This window comes from Camelus dromedarius, chromosome 25, assembly GCF_036321535.1.
Source record: "Camelus dromedarius isolate mCamDro1 chromosome 25, mCamDro1.pat, whole genome shotgun sequence".
In the NCBI taxonomy this organism is placed as follows: domain Eukaryota; kingdom Metazoa; phylum Chordata; class Mammalia; order Artiodactyla; family Camelidae; genus Camelus; species Camelus dromedarius.
In genome coordinates, this window is record NC_087460.1 from 7,234,864 (window position 1) to 7,254,111 (window position 19,248).

At 48.5% G+C, this 19,248-nt stretch overlaps 1 protein-coding gene and 1 long non-coding RNA gene across 5 annotated transcripts in view; one reads left to right on the top strand and one right to left on the bottom strand.

The window, feature by feature from the left end:
- The window catches only part of ETV6 (ETS variant transcription factor 6), a 222,443-nt gene extending 205,716 nt beyond the window's left edge, over positions 1-16,727 (top strand). For all 4 annotated transcript variants that reach the window (XM_031444085.2, XM_031444082.2, XM_031444083.2 and 1 more), the window contains 3 exons: positions 6,713-6,855; positions 8,859-8,959; positions 12,655-16,727. In XM_031444085.2, the coding sequence (XP_031299945.1) occupies positions 6,713-6,855; positions 8,859-8,959; positions 12,655-12,760 (350 nt within the window). In that variant the 3' untranslated portion in view covers positions 12,761-16,727. The remainder of the gene's footprint in view (positions 1-6,712; positions 6,856-8,858; positions 8,960-12,654) is intronic.
- On the bottom strand, positions 988-6,749 carry LOC135319313 (uncharacterized). Its single transcript, XR_010377796.1, has 4 exons — positions 6,676-6,749; positions 6,474-6,579; positions 3,728-3,858; positions 988-1,523 (listed from the first exon to the last, which is right to left on the bottom strand). It is a non-coding gene; the product is annotated as an uncharacterized LOC135319313 (long non-coding RNA).
- Positions 16,728-19,248: the final 2,521 nt, after the last annotated feature.

Sequence of the window (19,248 nt, forward strand, 5' to 3'; positions counted from 1 at the left end):
AAAGTGGCTTGAATCCATGCAACCCATGCATTATCTGCCTCACAAAAGTGGGGGCTTTAGAGGTCTGTACGGATTTGGTTGTTCAAACCCATCCATCCAAAGAAAGAGTATTTCTTTTCTTGTTGCATACCTCACCACTTCTGCTCAAGTCTCGATTTTCTTTGCAAACACAAACTTCTTCGTGGTGCGGGAGGCTCTTGTCGGCTAGTTGACCCCTTGGGAGAGAAGACGTAGCATCGTCCCCCTTCCATGTTCTGCCCTTCCAGCCCCCTGATGGTCCTGGCAGTCTTTCAGAGCCTTAAAGGGACTTTTTTAAATATGTGCATTATCTCCCAAGGTGACGCGTTTAGCAGAAACAAAAAGATTCTCATCATGGAGACTGAGTCCCCTCACCTGGCTAGAGCAGCGAGCTGTCTTGGTTTTACTGACTTGTCCGGATGAGTTCTGTGTGTGCAGAAATTCCATCCTGGGAGCCTCTAATCTTACCGCAGATGACGGGACACAGGCCTGAGACTCCGGGGCCAGCAGGTGGAGGCGCACCCTCAGGGCTTTCAAGGACCAGGCGACGTCGCACTGCCCCCTTCCCTCTCGCCGCCGTCCCTCCTCCCCCCCCCCCCCCGGTGGTATTTGGTGGCGAGATTGAGGCATGTGGACTTGCCTTTTACAGATGAGCCTCAGGAGCCACCCAGAAGGCAACAAGGCATCACAAAAGAGAAGGCTAGGTGGCTTGTACGAACGTGACCAGGGCTAGGCCTTGGCGGTAAGGGGTGGAGGTGTGCACGCGTGTGCGCGCCTTTGTGTGAATACTGTTTGGAGAAAAGAACAGGGTTTGGGATGTCTCCGTAAGCCAGGGGGCTCGGGATTTTAGGACCAGTGGGAAGGCTGTGTCCTCCCGCAGGACCTAAGGCAGATAACCTTCTGCAGACCCTGAGCCCAGAACCCTCTACAGCTCCCGGCCTTGGGTCTTAAACAGCAGTCGGTGGGGAGTGTTCCTGGGGAAAAGCGTGGAGTCTGGGGTCACCAGGACTGGAATCCAGCCCGTGTCTCCCAGCCAGAGGTTCTTCATGTCCCTGGTTTCCTCGTCTGTAATAATGAGGACGCTAGTACCTACTTCTGGGCACTTTTGAGCATGAAAGGGCAAATATGTAAACAGCACAAGCAGGTTAATCTCTAAGGGTTACTCCCCCTCCTCTGCTACCCTCCGGGGGGGGGGTCTTGGTGGGGCCAGCAGCACTCTGCACCGGAGCTGGGGCGGGCGTTGCCCCAGAAGGCCTGTGTCTGGGTGTTTGTTTCAAGTGACGTTGGCCTGCCCTCAAGGTACCCTAGTTTCCTCATCTCCTTGGAGATGAACTTCTTCACCCTCTCTCACCTCCTCGGAGGCTGTGCCACTGTCAGCACTCGGAGGAGGTGGGCGGGAGCCTTGGCGAGGGCAGCGTCCTTCACACCGGCCAGAGCGTCCCCTGGAGCTCAGGCCTCTCGCACTCTGGCTGAGTCCCTGTGAACTGCCAAGACATCAGAGGACCCTGAAAGAGAAGGAAGTTTCAGGACAGACTTTCTAACAGCTAAAACAGTACCAGCACAGTAGCTGGTGGAAAAATAACAGAAAGGGCTTGAGGAGGCTGGAAATTCCAGTTTGTTTAAGGATGTGCATTTTGGTTACAGCATCCTTACCTCCCAGCAGCCCCCGGAGCAAATTCCCAGGCAGCCTCCACACCTGAGCAGGAAGGGGCTGGGCCTTCCTGGGTTTCAGCTGGGGGCTTGGTCTCAGCTGGAAGGCGTGACTGCAGTGTCTCCTGGCCTCACTCCACACTTCATGCCACCCAAGGTGAAAAGGTCCAGCTGTGTTTGGAGCTCAGGTCCCTCAGCCCCGGTGAAGCCGGGAAGCATGGATCCATTTCCTCTGCCTTAGCTTCTCCATCTCCCAGCTTGCCGGGCACACCTGGCTCCTGGTTCCCTGAGCCACAGCCAAGCACAGGCACTTGCCCTCGGTAAACACACCTCTGTGCCTCAACACAGGTTTATCAGCTTCCTGCTTCTAGGTTACGGCTGGTCCAGAATTGAGGAGGAAAACTGAGCTGTAGGTGGCCCCTGCATGTTGTAAACCTCGGGCTTTTCCATAAGCAGGGTTTCTTAAGCTTGGTGCTCTTGATATTTGAAGCCAGTAATTCTTGGTTGTAGGGGGTTCTTTTCTGCCTCGTAAGGTATTTAGCAACCTCCCTGGTCTTTACCCACAAGATGCTCATAGCATCCTCTACCTGAGTTGTGTCCATCAAAACTGTCTCCAAACAGTGTCAGATACCCCCGGGGGAGCAGGACTGCCCCTAGTGTAGCACCATTGCTATAAAGCAGAGTAGCGACTTCTTACTTTGTGTATTACTTACCTGTTTAGTTGCTGAACCTAAAATAAACTTACTAGTTTTTCAAGATAAATTTAAAGCCCTGAAACAGGGACACTAGCCCTCTCCTTGCTGGTGATTCTATCCACAGAACTCCAGTTTTACAGACCTTCATTTAAAATTCCACTTGGGCAGTTAAAACAACATAAAATTACTTTCTTAGACATGCTTTCCCGAAATTTAAATTAACCACCATCATTAAACATTCCCATGTCAATAACCTGACCTGCCCACATGTTTTTTTTTAACAGTAGTTTTGTCTAGCATGGTTTTTTTTTTCCCCATTAGAAACCATGTTGGTTATGTGTGAATTGCCCATTTTTTATAATCTCTGCTCAATAAGCTTGTACAATGAGTCTCTGGTAAGAGACAGGCGTGGGAGGGGGAAGATTTATCCCTAACCACAGGAAGGGATTTTTCACAATGCCTTTTACTTGTGGATACCCAAGGTACCTCACACAGCAGGAAAGAGAGAGAACTCTCTTTGTGCAACTGGAAAATGGCACTTCGCTCAGGCTAAACCCTTTGATAAGCTTCCTCTCATGGAAGAGACAATCCAAATCATGGTCATTTGTTTAAAATTCCCACATGCCTTGATAGAGAAGACCCTTTAGGGTAAGAGAAATGCACCTAAAAGTAATGAAGACACTGTGATAGAGATTTTTTTTCACATGCATGTCCAGGTGTTTTGTAATGGGATGAACTTTTGTTTACAGAGTTTGGTGGTTTTTATTATACAGTATTAAGCATTTTTATTTTTGATCAAAGAACATGATATCTATGCAGAGATGGCTGGATTCTGACAAAGCTAAAAACTGCTGGTGGACCCTGGGAACAGCCTCCAGAAGATCTGGGGGAACTAAAAAGGATCTGCCTTTTATTTAACGAAAATCATAAAAACAAAAAATAACTCACGTGGCTTGAACTTCAGTTGTTTTTTAAAAAAAAAAAAAGTTGTGTGGTCAGGCAGTTATTTTTATCATCTGGCATAATTTTTAACTAAAGAAACAAAACAATCAGTAGTGTTAGAAAAGCCACTTATCCTCTGAGCTTGAAACAACTGCTTTCTGCCACAGAATTCCTGGTGCTACCTCTGTTGGGGACTGAGTAATTCAGTGTGTCGTGAACGTCAACCCATTTTTATTACTCAGCTACAGTTGGCTTTGCTGGATGAAATGTCATTTAAAATCATCAGTTGCAGCTCATTGGGGGTTATTTTCACATTTAATGAAAGGGAAAAGTCTGCAAGATACAAAGGTTCTTGCAACTCACAGGTAAAGGCTGTTCTCTGGCACGCCCTGCCCTTCATTTACCAGCACACAGCAGCTCACCTTCTAGGTCTTTTTCAGTGAATGGTTTATGATGTCAAGGTCTCAGTTTGATGCCTTGGAAGAGCCAGTCCTGGTAGGTACCCCAGCGCTGGTTAAGCCTTACTTGGAGAAATGGTCTGGTTTGCGTTTCGCTGTTTTGGGAGAAACAGAATATATGAGACAGTAAAAGAGATGCAACAGAAACCATGGAAGTGAACATCTTTGAGCAGAGGGGGACGGGAGAAGGTTCATTTTATGTTTTAGCTCCAGTAAGTCCTAGAGGTGCGAGAACTACCCTAGAGTGCGCGCCTTCATTGGGCAAAACTTCTTCCTATCAAACTGCAAAAGACAGCCAGGTAAGGTTTTTTTTTTTCCAGTCATCAAACTGTGTTAAAATGAACCCTCTAGAGAATCTCATTCCGAGTCCAGACGCATCCAAAGGTGTCATCAGACCTCTTTGCAGAATGATTCTCACCCTGTCGGGAAACACGGAGATGCTGTTCACGGGCCACTTTTGTTCCTCCTGGGTGACTGGCATTCTGTGTCGATACTGTTTGGTTTTGTCCGATGTTCTCTACTTGGAAGAGGTTGTGGGAAATTAAAATGCGTCACACTTTATACCAGTTCCTGCTGCTGTTCAGAGAGAAAGCTGGATTTCACAAAGGACAGTTGATGGTAGGACCAAAACCGGACAATTCAACCACAGCTCAGTTCTCTGTTCTCCGTTGGTGGTAAAAACGATGTCAGAAGTTGGGCAGTGGAGAGGGAGAAAGACACCGCCTACTCCATGGCTTTGCCCAGAGTCATCCTTTTAACAAGTGCCTTAAAACCAAGCTCGATGATTCTCCATCTGCAGTAGTGTGGCCCTGACTGCCCAAGGTATTTCCCTGCTCGAGGACTGGTCCCCTGGCTCTCGCTGCTCCTCGGCGCCCCCACTGGCAGGGCCAGGTAGGGACAGTAACACAAGTGGCCGGCCAGCTTCTATTAGTGGGGTTCAAACCCCAGGAGTACAGTTTAGGGAGAATTCCACTTGTCCTTTTCCAAAATACAAGAAATCATACATCACATTAATTTATAGATATAGATAATGGAGTGGGGAGAACAGACACAGTAAGGGATGCTGAAGATTTACGGTCATGTTTAGTTTCATGGGAGTTCCTTGTAAGACTAATGAGCCTCCTGGAAAACACACTTTATACCAGTTCCTGCTGCTGTTCAGAGAGAAAGCTGGATTTCACAAAGGACACACAAAACAGGGTTAAACTTTGCTCTAGAAAGTCCTAAACTTTTACAAGTATGGACCTGTTAACTAGCTTGCCTGAGACTAGAAATGTCACCAGGAAGGGTGGCAGAGCACGGGCTTCGGTGTCCAACACATGTCACTCGGGAGCCGTGCCCTTGGAGTAAATGGCCCAACCCTCCAAGCCGCAGCTTCCTCGTCCATAAAACAGGAATTACAGCAGCACCCGCCCCCTCGGGTGTCGTGTGGGGCAGATGCAGCCGGGCTGGGAGAAGACAAACCGCACACGAGAAACTTTCATCACTCTCTTCACGCACATCATCACTCGCACAATAATCCCGTGAAGAATAAGTGTTGTTATTCCCCTTTCATCAACAAGGAAACGGAACCTCAAGGAGATTTAAGAAACTTGTCCAGGGTGACCTGACTCAGTTCCCCCATAAATCTACGCCCAAGGAGGGTGTGTTTCACTGCCTGGGAGGTGAAGGTCTTGGCTCTGATATTCCACATGGGGACTGGACATTCCCCTCCCAGGTGTGCCAGGCCTCACCCAACCTAAGGAAGGAAGGAATGGTGGCATATTGTGGTGCGAGAGCCCCAGAGTTCAAATCCCAGTGAACTCGGGCATCAGAAAATTAGAAAGGATGCGGCGGGTTAGGTGAGGATTAGAGGTAATGCTTGTGAAGCACAGAACACACACACGGTGTTCAGTCATTAATCTCCCAGGATCAACCGTGAATACCTGGGAACTGGCATCCCTTACTCTAATCTGGAGGCCAGTTGTGCGTCAAGCAGACCTGGAAAGTTCACGTCTGTCCCCATCCACCTGTCAAGGCTATGCTGAAGGGCCAGCCACATCCCGCTCTGGCATGAATCCAGAAAGCACTAGAACAGGGCAAGGTGTGCAGGATGTCTCTTCTCTTTGAATTTGCCAACCCACAGCCAAGAGCCAAGGCCCAAGGCCCAAGGCCCAACACGGTGCCTGGCCTGTACCAAGAAAGAGGTGTTGCCCAACCGAAGGATCCCCCATCAGTTCTGCAAATGGGGAGGGGTTTTTTGCCCTGAGCTCCTCTCTACCCAAATTTCATTACAATAAAGCAGTTTTTAAAACCTCCAAAGTAGCTACAATGAGCATATCTGTATTCTTGTTAAAAACCACGTTAGCCACAGTGCCCGCGGTCCTCATCACCAAACCACACGGGCTTGTCTCTTCCCATAACTTCTCATGCATCGTACTTCTTTTTTCTGCCATTTTTTAGCTGAACCCAGTCTTCACACCTTTCAGTCTCACTCCAGCACCAAAGTCACTGTTAGCCCCACCACTGACACTCCACCGCTCTCTCTGGAACACAGGGACACTCTCTCTGCCCTTGTGCCTGCCAACCTGTCCTCAGCCCTCTTTCAGAACGTCTTCATTGGCAGTGAGAGCTTGCTCTCTGCCCCCCCACGTGGGCTCTGCTCAAGCTCAAGTCACGGTCATGACCGTGGGCCAGTCACTTCCCCACCTCCAGCTTGCTGTGTGCTCACCTGTGGAGGGAGGTGCTGGGCCTGGCTGGTCTCGAAGGCTCCACAGGTGAGAGGTCGGCCGCCTCCGGCACCGTCTCCCAGGCCCCTCTGGGCCTCGGTCTCCTCGCTGTGGAACGAGGAAGTTGAAGAGTTGATCCTAAGTAGGCCAAAGCAGCCACTCGGTTATTTCCCGATTCTTGCTCTTACTGCCTGAACAAGAAACCTTGTCAACGGTGTTCTCCTCCCCTCTTCCCCTGTAGACTGTAGGCTGCTGTGGGATTACGTCTATCAGTTGCTTTCTGACAGCCGGTACGAAAACTTCATCCGATGGGAGGACAAAGAATCCAAAATATTCCGGATAGTGGATCCCAACGGACTGGCTCGACTGTGGGGAAACCATAAGGTAAAAGGGCATCAGATGTTTGTTCTGTAAACTAGGGCCAGGGTCCAGTCTTCCTCCCTGGGTTGGAGGATAATTGTCTTGTCTTCTGCTTCCTAAGTCTGCCCATAATTATCTAGTGTATTCCTTGCTGGGCAAACAATTACAGTTGCAAAGGGGAGGAAGTAAGTAAAGATGCCCCTTTCCATCTGTTCCGTGTGCCAGGTGCCAGTTAGCTCAGAACAGCCCCGTCTGCTAGGCCTCATCATGAGCAACCATCAGTCCCGGCCCTTGGCCTGGCCCTGCCGCCCACGCCGAGAACTGGGTATGAGGGAAGCACTGTGGGCCTCTGACCCACAAGGGGGCCTCACGAAGTGTTGCTTCTGTTCTGCTCGGTTAGACCCTCCCATGGTTGCAACAGCCCCGTTCTATACAGAAAATACTTGTTACTTTAAAACATCTCCTTTAAAAGCAAACAGTGCAAAGAAGTATGATTGTCTCACAATTTTCCACACTGGGAGGAGGGAATCGATTTTAAAAGAGAAAGCCTTTTATAGTTAGGGAAACTGTTAAAGTGCATAGACGTAAAAAGTGGGTAAAATAACCTAAACATCCACTGGTGGGTGCATGGATAAAGAAACCGTGCTGCACACAACCCATGGAATATTATTCAGCCTTGAAAAAGAAGGGGATTCTGCAATACGCAGGCACATGGATGAACCTTGAGGACATTATGCTAAGTGAAATGGGCCCATCACAAAAAGACCGGCACTGCCTGATTGCACTTACATGAGGTTAGATCTAAAACAGGCAAATTCCTTGAATCCAGGAGTAGACTGGTATTGCCAGGGGTTGGGGAAGGGGGAATGGGGAGTTCCTACTCAACAGGCATGAAGTTTCCATTAAACAAGATGAGGAAGTTCTGGAGATCTACTGTCCAGCCCTGTCCCTGTACTTAATGCTGCTGTTTTATGCACTTAAAATTTGTTTACGAGAGTAGATCTCAGGGGGAGGGTATAGCTCAAGTGGTAGAATGCATGCTTAGTATGCATAAGGTCCTGGGTTCAATCCCCAGGACCTCCTCTAAAAATTAATAAAGAGATAAACCTAATTATCTCCATCCCCCCCAAAAAAATTAAATAATTTTTTTAAAGAGGGTAGATCTCATGTTCAGTGTTCCTACCACAGTAAAATAAAATAGAGCAAAGAGTTCCCCTGCCAAAAAAAAATTTTGAATAGATAAATCTGTATTTCTCCTTCTGAAAAAAGTGAGTAACCAGGATCCAGGCCTGTCCGCAGACAGGTAGATGTGGGGCAAAGCAGGGAAGGCACCTTGAAGGCCCAGATGATCCGAATGGGAGGGTGGGGCTGAGCCCTGTCCTGGCTGCAGCCTCAGAGGACCGAACAGAGGCCATGACCAAATATGGCCAAGGCCCCACTGACAGACACTCCGACGTGTGAGTCACAGAGAAAAATCGCCCTGTGACTCCCACAGCGTGCCCTTGCCCCCGGGGCTCGGAACCACTGGATCCTTGCTTCCACAACAGGAATTTAAACAAACAAAAAAAATCTCTTCCTTAAAATGACAAACCAGAAACACAAGTTTGAGAAAGGTCACTGAAAAAAAAAAAGTAAAGAAAAAGACATTCTCTGCAGGTCAGGAGGGGTAGGGTGGACAGACAGGGCGTGGGGGGCTGCAGGAAACCCCTCAGGCACCGCAGGGCGCAGCCTCAGGAGAGGAAGTCAGGGAGAGGGAGGCTGGTGCGGGGCGAGCTGGGTGAGCTGGAGCTCGGCATTTTTGACCCGGGGGGACTCCCCTTGGGAGAAATCTCGGCAACAGCATGTGTCACAAAGCACAGGGGTGGCCCTGGAAGGGAGCAAACCAGCAGGTAGCTCTCCCCAGGGGCCACGGGGGCAGCTGGATTGCTGTATTCAAATAGCTCCTCCAGCGCCTTTTCTAAGGTTCATTTCATTGTGTCTTTGTGCTTTTTTTTTTTTCTCTCTCCCTTCCTCCTTTGAACAAACAGAACAGAACAAACATGACCTATGAGAAAATGTCCAGAGCCCTGCGCCACTACTACAAACTAAACATTATCAGGAAGGAGCCGGGACAAAGGCTTCTGTTCAGGTAGCACTTCCTTTTTTCTCCTTTCCTTCTTCTAAGAGGATACTGTTTCCTTTAAGTAAGAGGGAGGAGGGGGACTGCTGAGATCTCTACCTGCGTATCCGACTGCCAAAGCCATCATGGCTACACGTTGGATACCAGGTGCTGGTGTGTTAGAATTCAAGTAAAACAAAAATAATACTTCCCCGCTTATGTCTGTCCTATAGCAAAGCCGACACACTGTCCGACTCGCCTTTAAAATAATGCAACGATCAAATAGTAGTACCTGGCATTTACATCCACTGCAGTTAAAGGACCAGTCAGAATAACTAATGGCAAAGCAGGGAACTCAGCCTAGACTTTCAGGTCGCCAACCCTGGACCAGTGTTTGTCAGATGCAGTCAGGACCTGTTAGTGAATCATGAAATCGATTTAATGAGTCGCGTTTTTTTTTTTTTTAATGAAATAGAACAGAATTGAATAGGAAAGGATAGAGTTGAAAATATCAGACTGTATCACATGAATTAAGACTGTCGATTCATGCAAATTGTGTTTCAGGGCTGTGTGTGTGTCTGCGTGTGTGATGAGTCATGATGTAAAATATATTTATGACAGTGCGTTGTAAGTCCGAAAGCTGCTGCACTAGACATTCCTCTTTCCAGAGTTCCTCCCAGCTAATGAGTTCCAGCCATTTAACCCACCACATAGACGGTGGCTCCCAGTTCTGTGAAAGGGAGGAGAAACAGAAGAGGAAGGAGAAGGGAGCTCAAGGACGATCAGGAGAGGTTGACCTAGACCTCTGACGCTGGTGGTGACTGATGTGGTGAGACCAAGTGAAGCTTGGGAGAAGGTGGGATCGACAAATCCAACCTTCAAATCCAGCCTCAGGTTCTGGGTTTTGGCAGGTGGGACAGAAAAGTTACACATGGGGCTGGAGATGTGGATTTGGGTTGAAAATGACAAAACGTCATTGTGTGAGCAGATGAGCTCATGGAATAAGTAATTATTGGAAAGAGCAGGGAACTGGGCTTTAGCATTCAGGTCAAGTAACTTAGGAAGCAGTAAAAACCACTGAGATCTTCAAAAGAAACAGACACAATGTTCAAGAGATGGAGACAGAATGGAATAAGGTTTAAAAAAAAAAAAAAACGTGGGGGGACCCTCCTTTCTCTGGCTGCTCTGCTGATGCCTCCTCTTCATCCTTCACCCTGAACTCAGTCCTGGGCTCCTACTGTTTCCACGCTACACCTTTCCCCTGGATGAACTGATCCCATTACAAGGCTTCAGTTACCCCCTCAGTGGTTGGGCTCTTAAATCTCTATATGCATCTCTGAAATCCCCCTGAAACTCCCAATCTTCATTTCCAAGAACTCCTTATAGGACATATCCACTTAAAGATCACATGAGTATCTCAGACATGAAACGTTCAAGACAGGCCTTCTCCCCATCTAGAAATATCCACCCCCAGAATTCCTGTTCCTCGTCAGTGGTGTCACCTTTGTTTTAAGCAACCAACCTAGACACTCACAGTTTGGCTCTTCTTGTAGCCAAGTCATCACTGTGCTGGACTGTCCACTGGTTCCTCAGCACCATTCTCGCACCATTCTATATCGCAGGGGCTAGAAGCCGGGGAACCACATTTCCCAAGATTTCTTACCAGCAGCTTCCAGGTTGGAATCTACCAATGGCAAGCACTCTCGTGAGACTTGCAAGATGCAAGAAACGCAGAAGCATAATTATTATCGCTTCCCCGGCAAGGGAGGCTGATGTCTAGACCTCATGGTTGACACCTAGATGCGTTCAGCAATCCCTGCCTCTGGTCCCCTCTCCTGCCTCCCATATTCATAGCACACACTTCCAGCTGCCCTGCAGCACCAATGTGATTCCCTAGGCCAGAAAGGTGTATCTCGTTACCCTTTGCTTTATTAAGATACACACTCCAGGTCTAACTCAAGTCTACTGTCCTTTATGAGGCCTTCTTCAACTGCCCAAACACACATGGACACCTTCTTCCACCCTCTCTTGGGTTCCCATGGCCCTAAAACACATCACGATTTACTAATTTTCAACAGTTGTACATGCGAAATCCTCCCCACAAGTGGGTCACAAGCTCCTAGAAGGTAGAGTATTGTGTTTTATGTAACTCTGTGTTAAATCTCAGGGGGTTTCAGTGCCTGTTTCTTGACAAGCCTGGTACGGAATAACAGCTTAATATGGAAAAGTAGTCAAAAGAAGAGACGGCTAGTTTGGAGGGCCAAATAGAGCACATCTATGGACCCGGCCTAGAGCGAACTGTGAGTGACTTCAGATATTGAGGGCAAAGTTCCAGCTACAGGATAAAAGCAGAAGGCCAGCTGCGGATGCTGCGGCGTCTACTGCTCAGAAAGGCCGGCAGGAACGGGCAGAAAAGAAAAGCAGCCGTCGACAGAAGGTTCCTAGGCTTCCAAGAGTGATTTTCAACAAGATAAAAGGCAAGAATAGTGCTATTCCTGAGGAAAGATTAGTCACTTTTGAGGAAATGAATGTTGAAAGTCAGGCTTGCCACAAAATGAAGGCTTCTTGATGTAAAACCCAGTGTGTCATCAAGTGACGTGTTTGATGGGAGGGACACTCGACGAGATAACACAGGCATTGGGGGAGGACAGGTGCGGTTCCTCGGCCCTTCAGTGATGAGACTGAGCTCAAAGGATGAGTAGGGCTCACCTGGTGAAAAGAGTATAAAGAGGGTTCCAGATAAGGGCAAAGCTAAAGGTTTGGAGGATGGCGTGAGCTGTGATGTATGTAAGAAAAAAGACTGGCCAGACTGGAGTGGAGGGTTCGTGCTAGTAAATAGTGGAAAATAAGCATTTCCTGGGTTGAGATGGCCTGATGGGCAGGCCACAGAGTGGATCCTTGACTTCGTAAGTGGTCATTGTGGGCTTTTGAACATGGAGGGACGAGAGGAAATGTATGTTCTAAGACAGGTCATCAGGTTGAAGGCATAGTATACAGGAAAGGGACGGTGTGCAGGCTGTGGGAAGGGCCTCCCCACCACAAGGATAGAACGTTTGCACCCAGAGTACCTTCCTGAACCACGTAAATCACGTCAAAACACGGCACTGACATCATTTCCAAATAAACCCAAAGACAACAATGAGGCTTGCTGTGCACACCAAGCTGCAAAGGAAGACAGAGAAAAGGACATGAAGTGCTAGCATTTGGGGTGGATCAGGGATAACCTCGAGAAAGATCCTATCCTGGCCTTTCCAATTTCCAGAAGCACCACTGTCTTGCCAGATGTTCCATTCAGTGTTTAATTGTATCCTTCGAGTTAAATTCAAGTTTTGAATACCATCCCTTGGGTTTACAGTGTGGGATGGAAATGGATACACAGCTCTCATGGGTCTTTGTAAAACGGAACCCTCTGAAAAGCAGAAACGCAGAGAAGTGAGCCGTCCTAGGGTTCCCCGTGTGGTCACGCGGGAATGCACGACGCAGCTCCCACAGTGCTGCCTCCTCACAGTCATCCTAGACTCTTTCATAGTTATTTCACGATTTTTCAGGTAGTCAGAGGAAGGAGTATCATTGATCTGTGCCAAGTCAGCATTACCGACCAGGTTCAGGAGCTGTCCAGCTGCGTGAGAGTAATGGGGCTTCTCTTGTTAGTTTCAAGTTCAAGGCAAAGACAACTTTAGCAAATGGTAACCTCTTTCTTTACTCCCCCATTTCCTCTTCCAAAGGTTTATGAAGACCCCGGATGAAATCATGAGCGGCCGGACAGACCGTCTGGAGCACCTTGAGTCCCAGGAGCTGGATGAACAAATATACCAAGAAGATGAGTGCTGAAGGAGCCAGCCCCTGTCTCAGCGGGCCGGCAGCCAAGGGCGCCCTGCCCGCCAGGATGACTGAGGAGAGGAAGGGAAGAGACCCGGAAACAGCAGTGACACTCCTCTCGCCCACCAGGAGGGACCCCGGAGCACCTTAGACAAACCACTCAGCAAAGGCGGCGCTGGAATTCTGGCCAAGGGCACCAGCCTGGGACTCGAGTCCTGGTTCTTTCTCGTTTGGAATCTCTGTCTGTAATTCCTCTCCCTCCCCCCTCCCCCGTTGTTAGTTTCATGGTGTTTTTGTTTTTTAAGACCACGCGGTTTGACTTTTCATCATTCATACAGGGGAAGACACCCCAGGTTGTTTTCCTATGGAAATATGTATCTATTATATATATATATTTTTTGCAAATCTCACCAAGTGCAGAAGCCCAGCTGGTCACGAGAGAGAACATGTGCTAAAGCACTCAGGTTCCTCTTGATCCTGCCACATGGATCAGCTTTGTTCCTGTTGCTGTTGGGTCTTGGCTGGGGGGGAAAAAAGGAAAAAAAAAAAAGATGCTTTTAAAAAAAGATAAAGTGAAAAGGAGAGCTCTCTCTTCTCTCTCTGGCTCTCTTTCCTTCCCTGCCTCCCCTTTGCCCTCCCTCCCCGTCTGCTGTTGAACTTCAGAGGTTCTTTCAGCAAGAGTTCAGCCTCTTGGAGAGTCTTGGGAATTGGTGGCCCCTAAACGGAATCAGTGGTCAGGGTGCTTTAGAGCCGGCACCACGAAAATCAAAACCACAACCCAGCCTTGGGCTACCCACCGCGGGGAAGCCAAAACCATCACAGAGGCCGCCGCCCTCCGGAAAGAGCAGTGCTAGTCCAGCAGGCCACCCCTGACATGGCTGTGAGGACCACGGGGCTTGGTGGTTCCACGGAGCAGAAGATAAGTGTGGAAGGCTGTCCAGGTTATTTGGAGAAATTAGTTTGCAAAGTGCTCCAAAGTGGAAAATATAGAAAGACCACACAGACCTGGCGGTCCGGAAACTGGGTGAAAATCTCCTGCGGTGGGGATGTATTACTATTCCAAAGCAGGCACCAGGAGGGGTCTTCTCTGCTCCATCCCCGAGGCCACCTGGCCGTCAGGTTCATGCCCTCGTCTAATTTTTATTTCAATTCCTAGCCTGTTTCAAAGTGTCCTGGTCCCCGTAGGACACAGGGCCTTTGAGAGGGGAGGATCCTCGAGTGTGCAGTCCTAGTTGGATCGGTGTTTGCCGAGCCTGGGCAGACAGGAAATTCCTCAGATACATTGCATTTTCCTTCTCTCATAGCTGTGTTTCACAATGGACCCGTCTGTGGCTCTTTTTCACCTCAAAATAAGGTCAATGATATCTTATAAAATCAGGAAAGTGACACCTCTTAGTACTTTTGATAACATATTTTCATAAAGCTAGTGTAGTTTTTTTTCCCTTTTCTAGCCACCTAAATTGACTCTTCTAACACAGGCTCGGAGTCCAGCATTAGGAGTACAGACTTTTTTTACTCGAAAAGATGAGACCTGCCTTACAAAGCACCCCCTCCTCGTTTCTCTCCAGTTCTTCTCAGCTGAGTGAGCATCTTGTGGTCCCCCAGGGTCCGTGGGTACATGGTCAGCGGCACTTCCAGAGGAACTGCCACACCCTCGGGCCGTTTCTGATTTAAATCAGGCAGGCAGGGGTTACAGGCACACGGGCAGGAGGGATCCCCCCCTCCCTTACTGGCAAGGAAACCAGCCTGTGGGGGGAGAGGGACAAACAGAGTGGCTGTCCATTCGAGGACTCCGGAAGCTTCCTGCCTCTTAGATGGATACACGTGGAAGGAGCCCCCTCCCCCCGCCCACTATCACACACTCCCCTCACTCTGCCTTCCAGAATGGTGGGCTTGCGGTGAGCTCGGGGACTGGCTGTGAGGCTGGAGGGTCCCATTAGGAAGAGTTTGGGCTCAAGCTACTTGAATGGGGATGAAATCCAGCTGGGTCCCAGCACGCTCCAGATGTCTTTCAAGAGCACACGGTGATAGTTTTCCAGCCTCTAAGATGACAGATACTGGCTCTCCAATGCAGAGGTTAAGCCACATACCTGATGTGTTGTGAAAGCCATTGAGTTCAAGGGCTGGAGAGAGAGAGTGGGTCTTTACTGAGGCTCTTTGTGTGACTATGAAATCAGAGACCCAGGCATAATGGGGCTCCTCCCTGAGATTAGAACTTCTCATTCCATCCACCCAGGTATTACGGACTCGGGCTCTGATTGTTCAAAGAATCTTACAGTTGAACCATAAAGGAGAAATTCTCCTTTTTCCCCAGGATTTCTATATTTAAAGCAATATCCTGTAAGACTATAAAAGACTTAAGATGACACCTTCAGCCACTTGAAGAAGAAACAGAAGGTGCTAATTCCAAACGCAGTCTTTATCGCCCAACTAGATGTTACCGCTTTTGGTTTTCTGGTGATTCCCTTAATGGCCAAAGTTCTTCTCATTGGTTCTTTGAGAGAATACCTGGGCAATGCTGACCCAGGGATCCAGTGCTTACACACTGCAGACCCACAAGATTTCAGATTCAGTTTAGCAAAGTTTGGTGGATCACCTGCTAGACTCCCCGAGGAATTCAGAAGCATCAGGAGCCATCCTTGCCCTCCGAGAGCTTATCTTCTACCTGGAGGATCTACCCAGCGTGAAACTTCTCACTGCAACACTAAGCACTGGAGGTGATGAAAAGTTCACCTGGGACCAAATTAAAAGGTCATCCAGGATCTGAGTAGCTGGCCTTTCCCTGCTGCCACCGTGGGAGTTCTTGACCCACAAAAGCAGGAGTCGGGAAACAAAAACGCAGAAAGCCATGGCAGGGGGAGCAGTTTCCTCCAGCTGTGGCCGGGGTGGACACTCTCATTGTATCTTGAAATTCTCTAGCGTCTTCTTTGCCCCGCACCTTGACATAGCCAGGATGCCTCCTCTCCATCTGAAGAAAGTGATTGGCCGCTTATTGGCCGTGGAAGTAACATGATCTCTAAGATGTTTTTGTACCAAGGCAACTCTGTCTTGCCTAAGGTAGCAGCACCAATGTCCCAAATCCTTTTTTATGGGGGGGGGGGGGGGGTCCCCACAGGAAAAGAGTAACAGACTGATGGATTTTCCCCTGTCAACAGTATGTCTGGAACCCTCTGATCCACTGTCTTCTTACACTGATACTTTATCCAAATGAGAATATAGATTTAGCTGAAACTTAAATGGCTATGACAAGATGTACCTAAAATGCGTAAGTAACCATCATCACCTCTGACTGCCTAGGATCCAGTTCTGAATACAATTTTGAAACATTAACTCCCTTTTGCAGTAGGGAAACCTGAGTATCAGAGAGATCATGTGGCTTGTCCCAGGAGCAGACGGCATGCCAAGGACAGAATTAGGATTGGGGTCCAGCCTGGCCATACCCGCATTTGACCCATTCCCACCCGGGAAGCTGAAAAGATTGGGGAAATACACAAAGAACAAAGGGCAGTTTTTTTGCCCAAGCATTCGGTGCTAGTTCGTTTTCACCCACTCAACCTGTTCCCCTTCTGAGCTGAAACCCAGAATGGAGGATGTGATCCAAGAAGCCGTGGAGGGGGGGAGGGGGGGTGACAATAGTCCCTGCCTGCCTGAAAACCACAGAAGCCTAACCTGATACTCTTTTGGCTCCATCTGCATCAACACTAAACCACCACAAGCTCCCTGAATCTTTCACACATGCCAAGTGAACATTCTTGAAGATTTCTCTTTGTGACTGCAACCACCTGCAAACCAGAACGAATCTAGAATTTCCTTTTTTTTAATTTCTAATCTCTTGTTGTTTATGAGGTGTGGGGTTTATAAGGGACTGAATCAAATGAATGTAACAAAAAAGAAAAAAACAAAAAAAAACAAAAAAAAATGCCTTTTCTCAGGGCCAGTGAGTTGCAAATAATTTTTAAAGAAAAGCCTATAATTGCATCATCTCAATAAATTTTTTATACAAAAAAAAAGTCCAAGTCTCTGTTTTTAATAATACAAAATAGAGTCAGCCAGGCAAGGTGGTCCAATGAGGTAAATCCTGTCTCCACTCAATTACGGGATCTAGTACAGTCATGGTTTGTCACTGGCAGGAAGCCTGTCACAGAGCAGTCTGCAGGCAATCTTGAGACGAGTGGCACCAGAAAGGTCAGAGCAAATCATTCAAAGCTGAGCAGCTGCCACAGGTGGAGAAATGTGCCAGAAAGAATCCCAAGCAGAGATGCTTGGGTCCTGTGCTGTCCCAAAGATTCATCAGTTGGCTGAGGACTGACGCGATTCCCAGTGTGAAAGGACCCTAGGTCCTCCCACAGTAGAACTGCTCCTTAATTCTACTGAAATCACAGATGTGCGTGGTTGAGACCATAAATGTGGGGTGGAGCCTGTGACTACGCTCAGAACTATGATGGCCTGGGAGGCCATCCACCACTCAGCTCAGAGCTGGGCCCCATGCTCACAATGTCTCAGCCATGCTGGCTGGTGGGAGCCACCTGCCTGCCCCCCAGGAGGCACTTGGGAGACCAACATCAACCACCCTGCAGGCAGGCGACCAGAACGGCCAGAACTATCTGTCTGCCATCCGCGGTGAGTAGAAACTAAGAATGGAAAATGAAGCAGCTTTTATATTGCTTGTTAGCAACTCGGATGCAGGTTTGGGAAGCAGTAGTCTGGCATCAATGGTCTCAAGAGAGTGCTGTAGATGACCTCTGTATTTAAGTTCTCCCAGGTACTCTGTCTCCCATGACCCTGAAATGCTGAAATCTGGCCCTATATTCTGCATCGTCAGAGCACAATGCCAGATAGTAAAGGTCTAGGTATTTCCTAAGTTGCCAATCATGCTTCTCAAAGCTACTGTTTCTACAGCCAGAATCAGCATCCTCTGGGAATTGCCGGAAATGTAAGTGATCAGTTCCCACCCCATAAACAGAACCAAAGCCTCTGGGAGTGGGGCTTAGTCATCTCTTCTACCAAGCTCTCTGGGTGATTCCGATGCCCGCAAGAGTCTGGGAGCCACTGCTAGCATCAGTTTGTTCATCTTACCTGAAAAACAGCGTGAAGCCATTTAAAGTAAGCATACAGAGTAACTGAGGGCAACCCATTTGCGTTAATAATACTCACAATAATGCTGCATTTCCCCCGATACTAGATACACCGTGGAATGAGGCTGGATGCACAGAGAATCACATACCAAAGTCCTCCTCTTGCTCCCTCCAAACCTTTTAAGCCATCTGTTTGCAATGAAGATGAGCTTTTTAGAAGAGAACTCTAACAGCTGACCTGCTCTTGCAAACTAGAGCGCAGCGGTTTATTCACTTCTGTCCACTGACCTGGCTGGCTAGCCTCATCGAAGAAAAAAAACACACACACACATACACACACACACAAGGGTCATTCTCATGTCCCTGGACTTACCAAGCAGAGCCCAGATGACCATTTAGCCAAGGTTTTTGCAAGAGATTCCAGAACCCCTGAACCAGACCAGTGCTTCTCAAACCTGAAAATGCTTCAGAGCAACTAGGGACCTGGGTACAAAGCAGATTTTGCCAGTATTACCGCCACCTTGGGAAGCAGGGGCAGAATATCTGCTCTTCCACCATAGTCTCTGGGCAAGGCTGGAGACACGGTGTCTTTAACCCAAGGTCCCCAGTGATGCTGATGCTCCGTCCTCTGGTCACACTTTGAGTAGCAAGAGACCAGTGATCTCCCTTCAAGACCCGAGATTCAGACCCTAATGCAACACCGAGGTAGCCTCTCTCTTTAGTGAATCCTTTGCCAGTTCCTCCACTAGAAGAGTCTCCAGGGCCAGTCCCGCCCAGCAAGAAGTCCACTTCTCCTCCTTTTAGGGCAGTTGCAAGGGTAAACACCACAAGCTAAAGTCCCTTTGCCCAGTGGAAGAACAACTATTCAGGTACTGGACCTTAACACGGGTGCTTGGAACCAGATGCCTCATGGTCACCATCCTTCTGGGAGGGGAGTTCCTGGCATCACTGCCCCTCTTTGAGCCTCTAGAAAGACCACTCTTGATTAGTGTGAGCAGACAGCTGCCAATGCCATTCTTGTTCCAAAAGACCACAGGACAATGAGCGGATCTTCCAGCCAAGCTGCCCAAGATGTTGGCTTTAAGCACATACAACCTGGGGCAGTGTCCTCACTGTCAGGACTCACAGATTCACTCTCTCTCTTTTTTTTTTTTTTTTTTTTTTTTAAGGACCTCATTTCTGCTAGATTGAAATGGTAGATCTCTGCGAGTAAAAACCACTGTAAATTCTGCCTAATCTCTTTCAAGGCAGAGAAGACTATTCTGTCTTTCCCCAAACCCTCTAAGCTGCACTCTTCTGGAGTCCTCCAAGGATCCCAGCGCCTTTCCCCTAGACCAGAATTCTGGTCCTGAGACCTCACATCAGATCACCTGAGTTGACCTTGGCTTCCCCCCACAGCCTGGGAGCACACCCACTCCCTCCCTG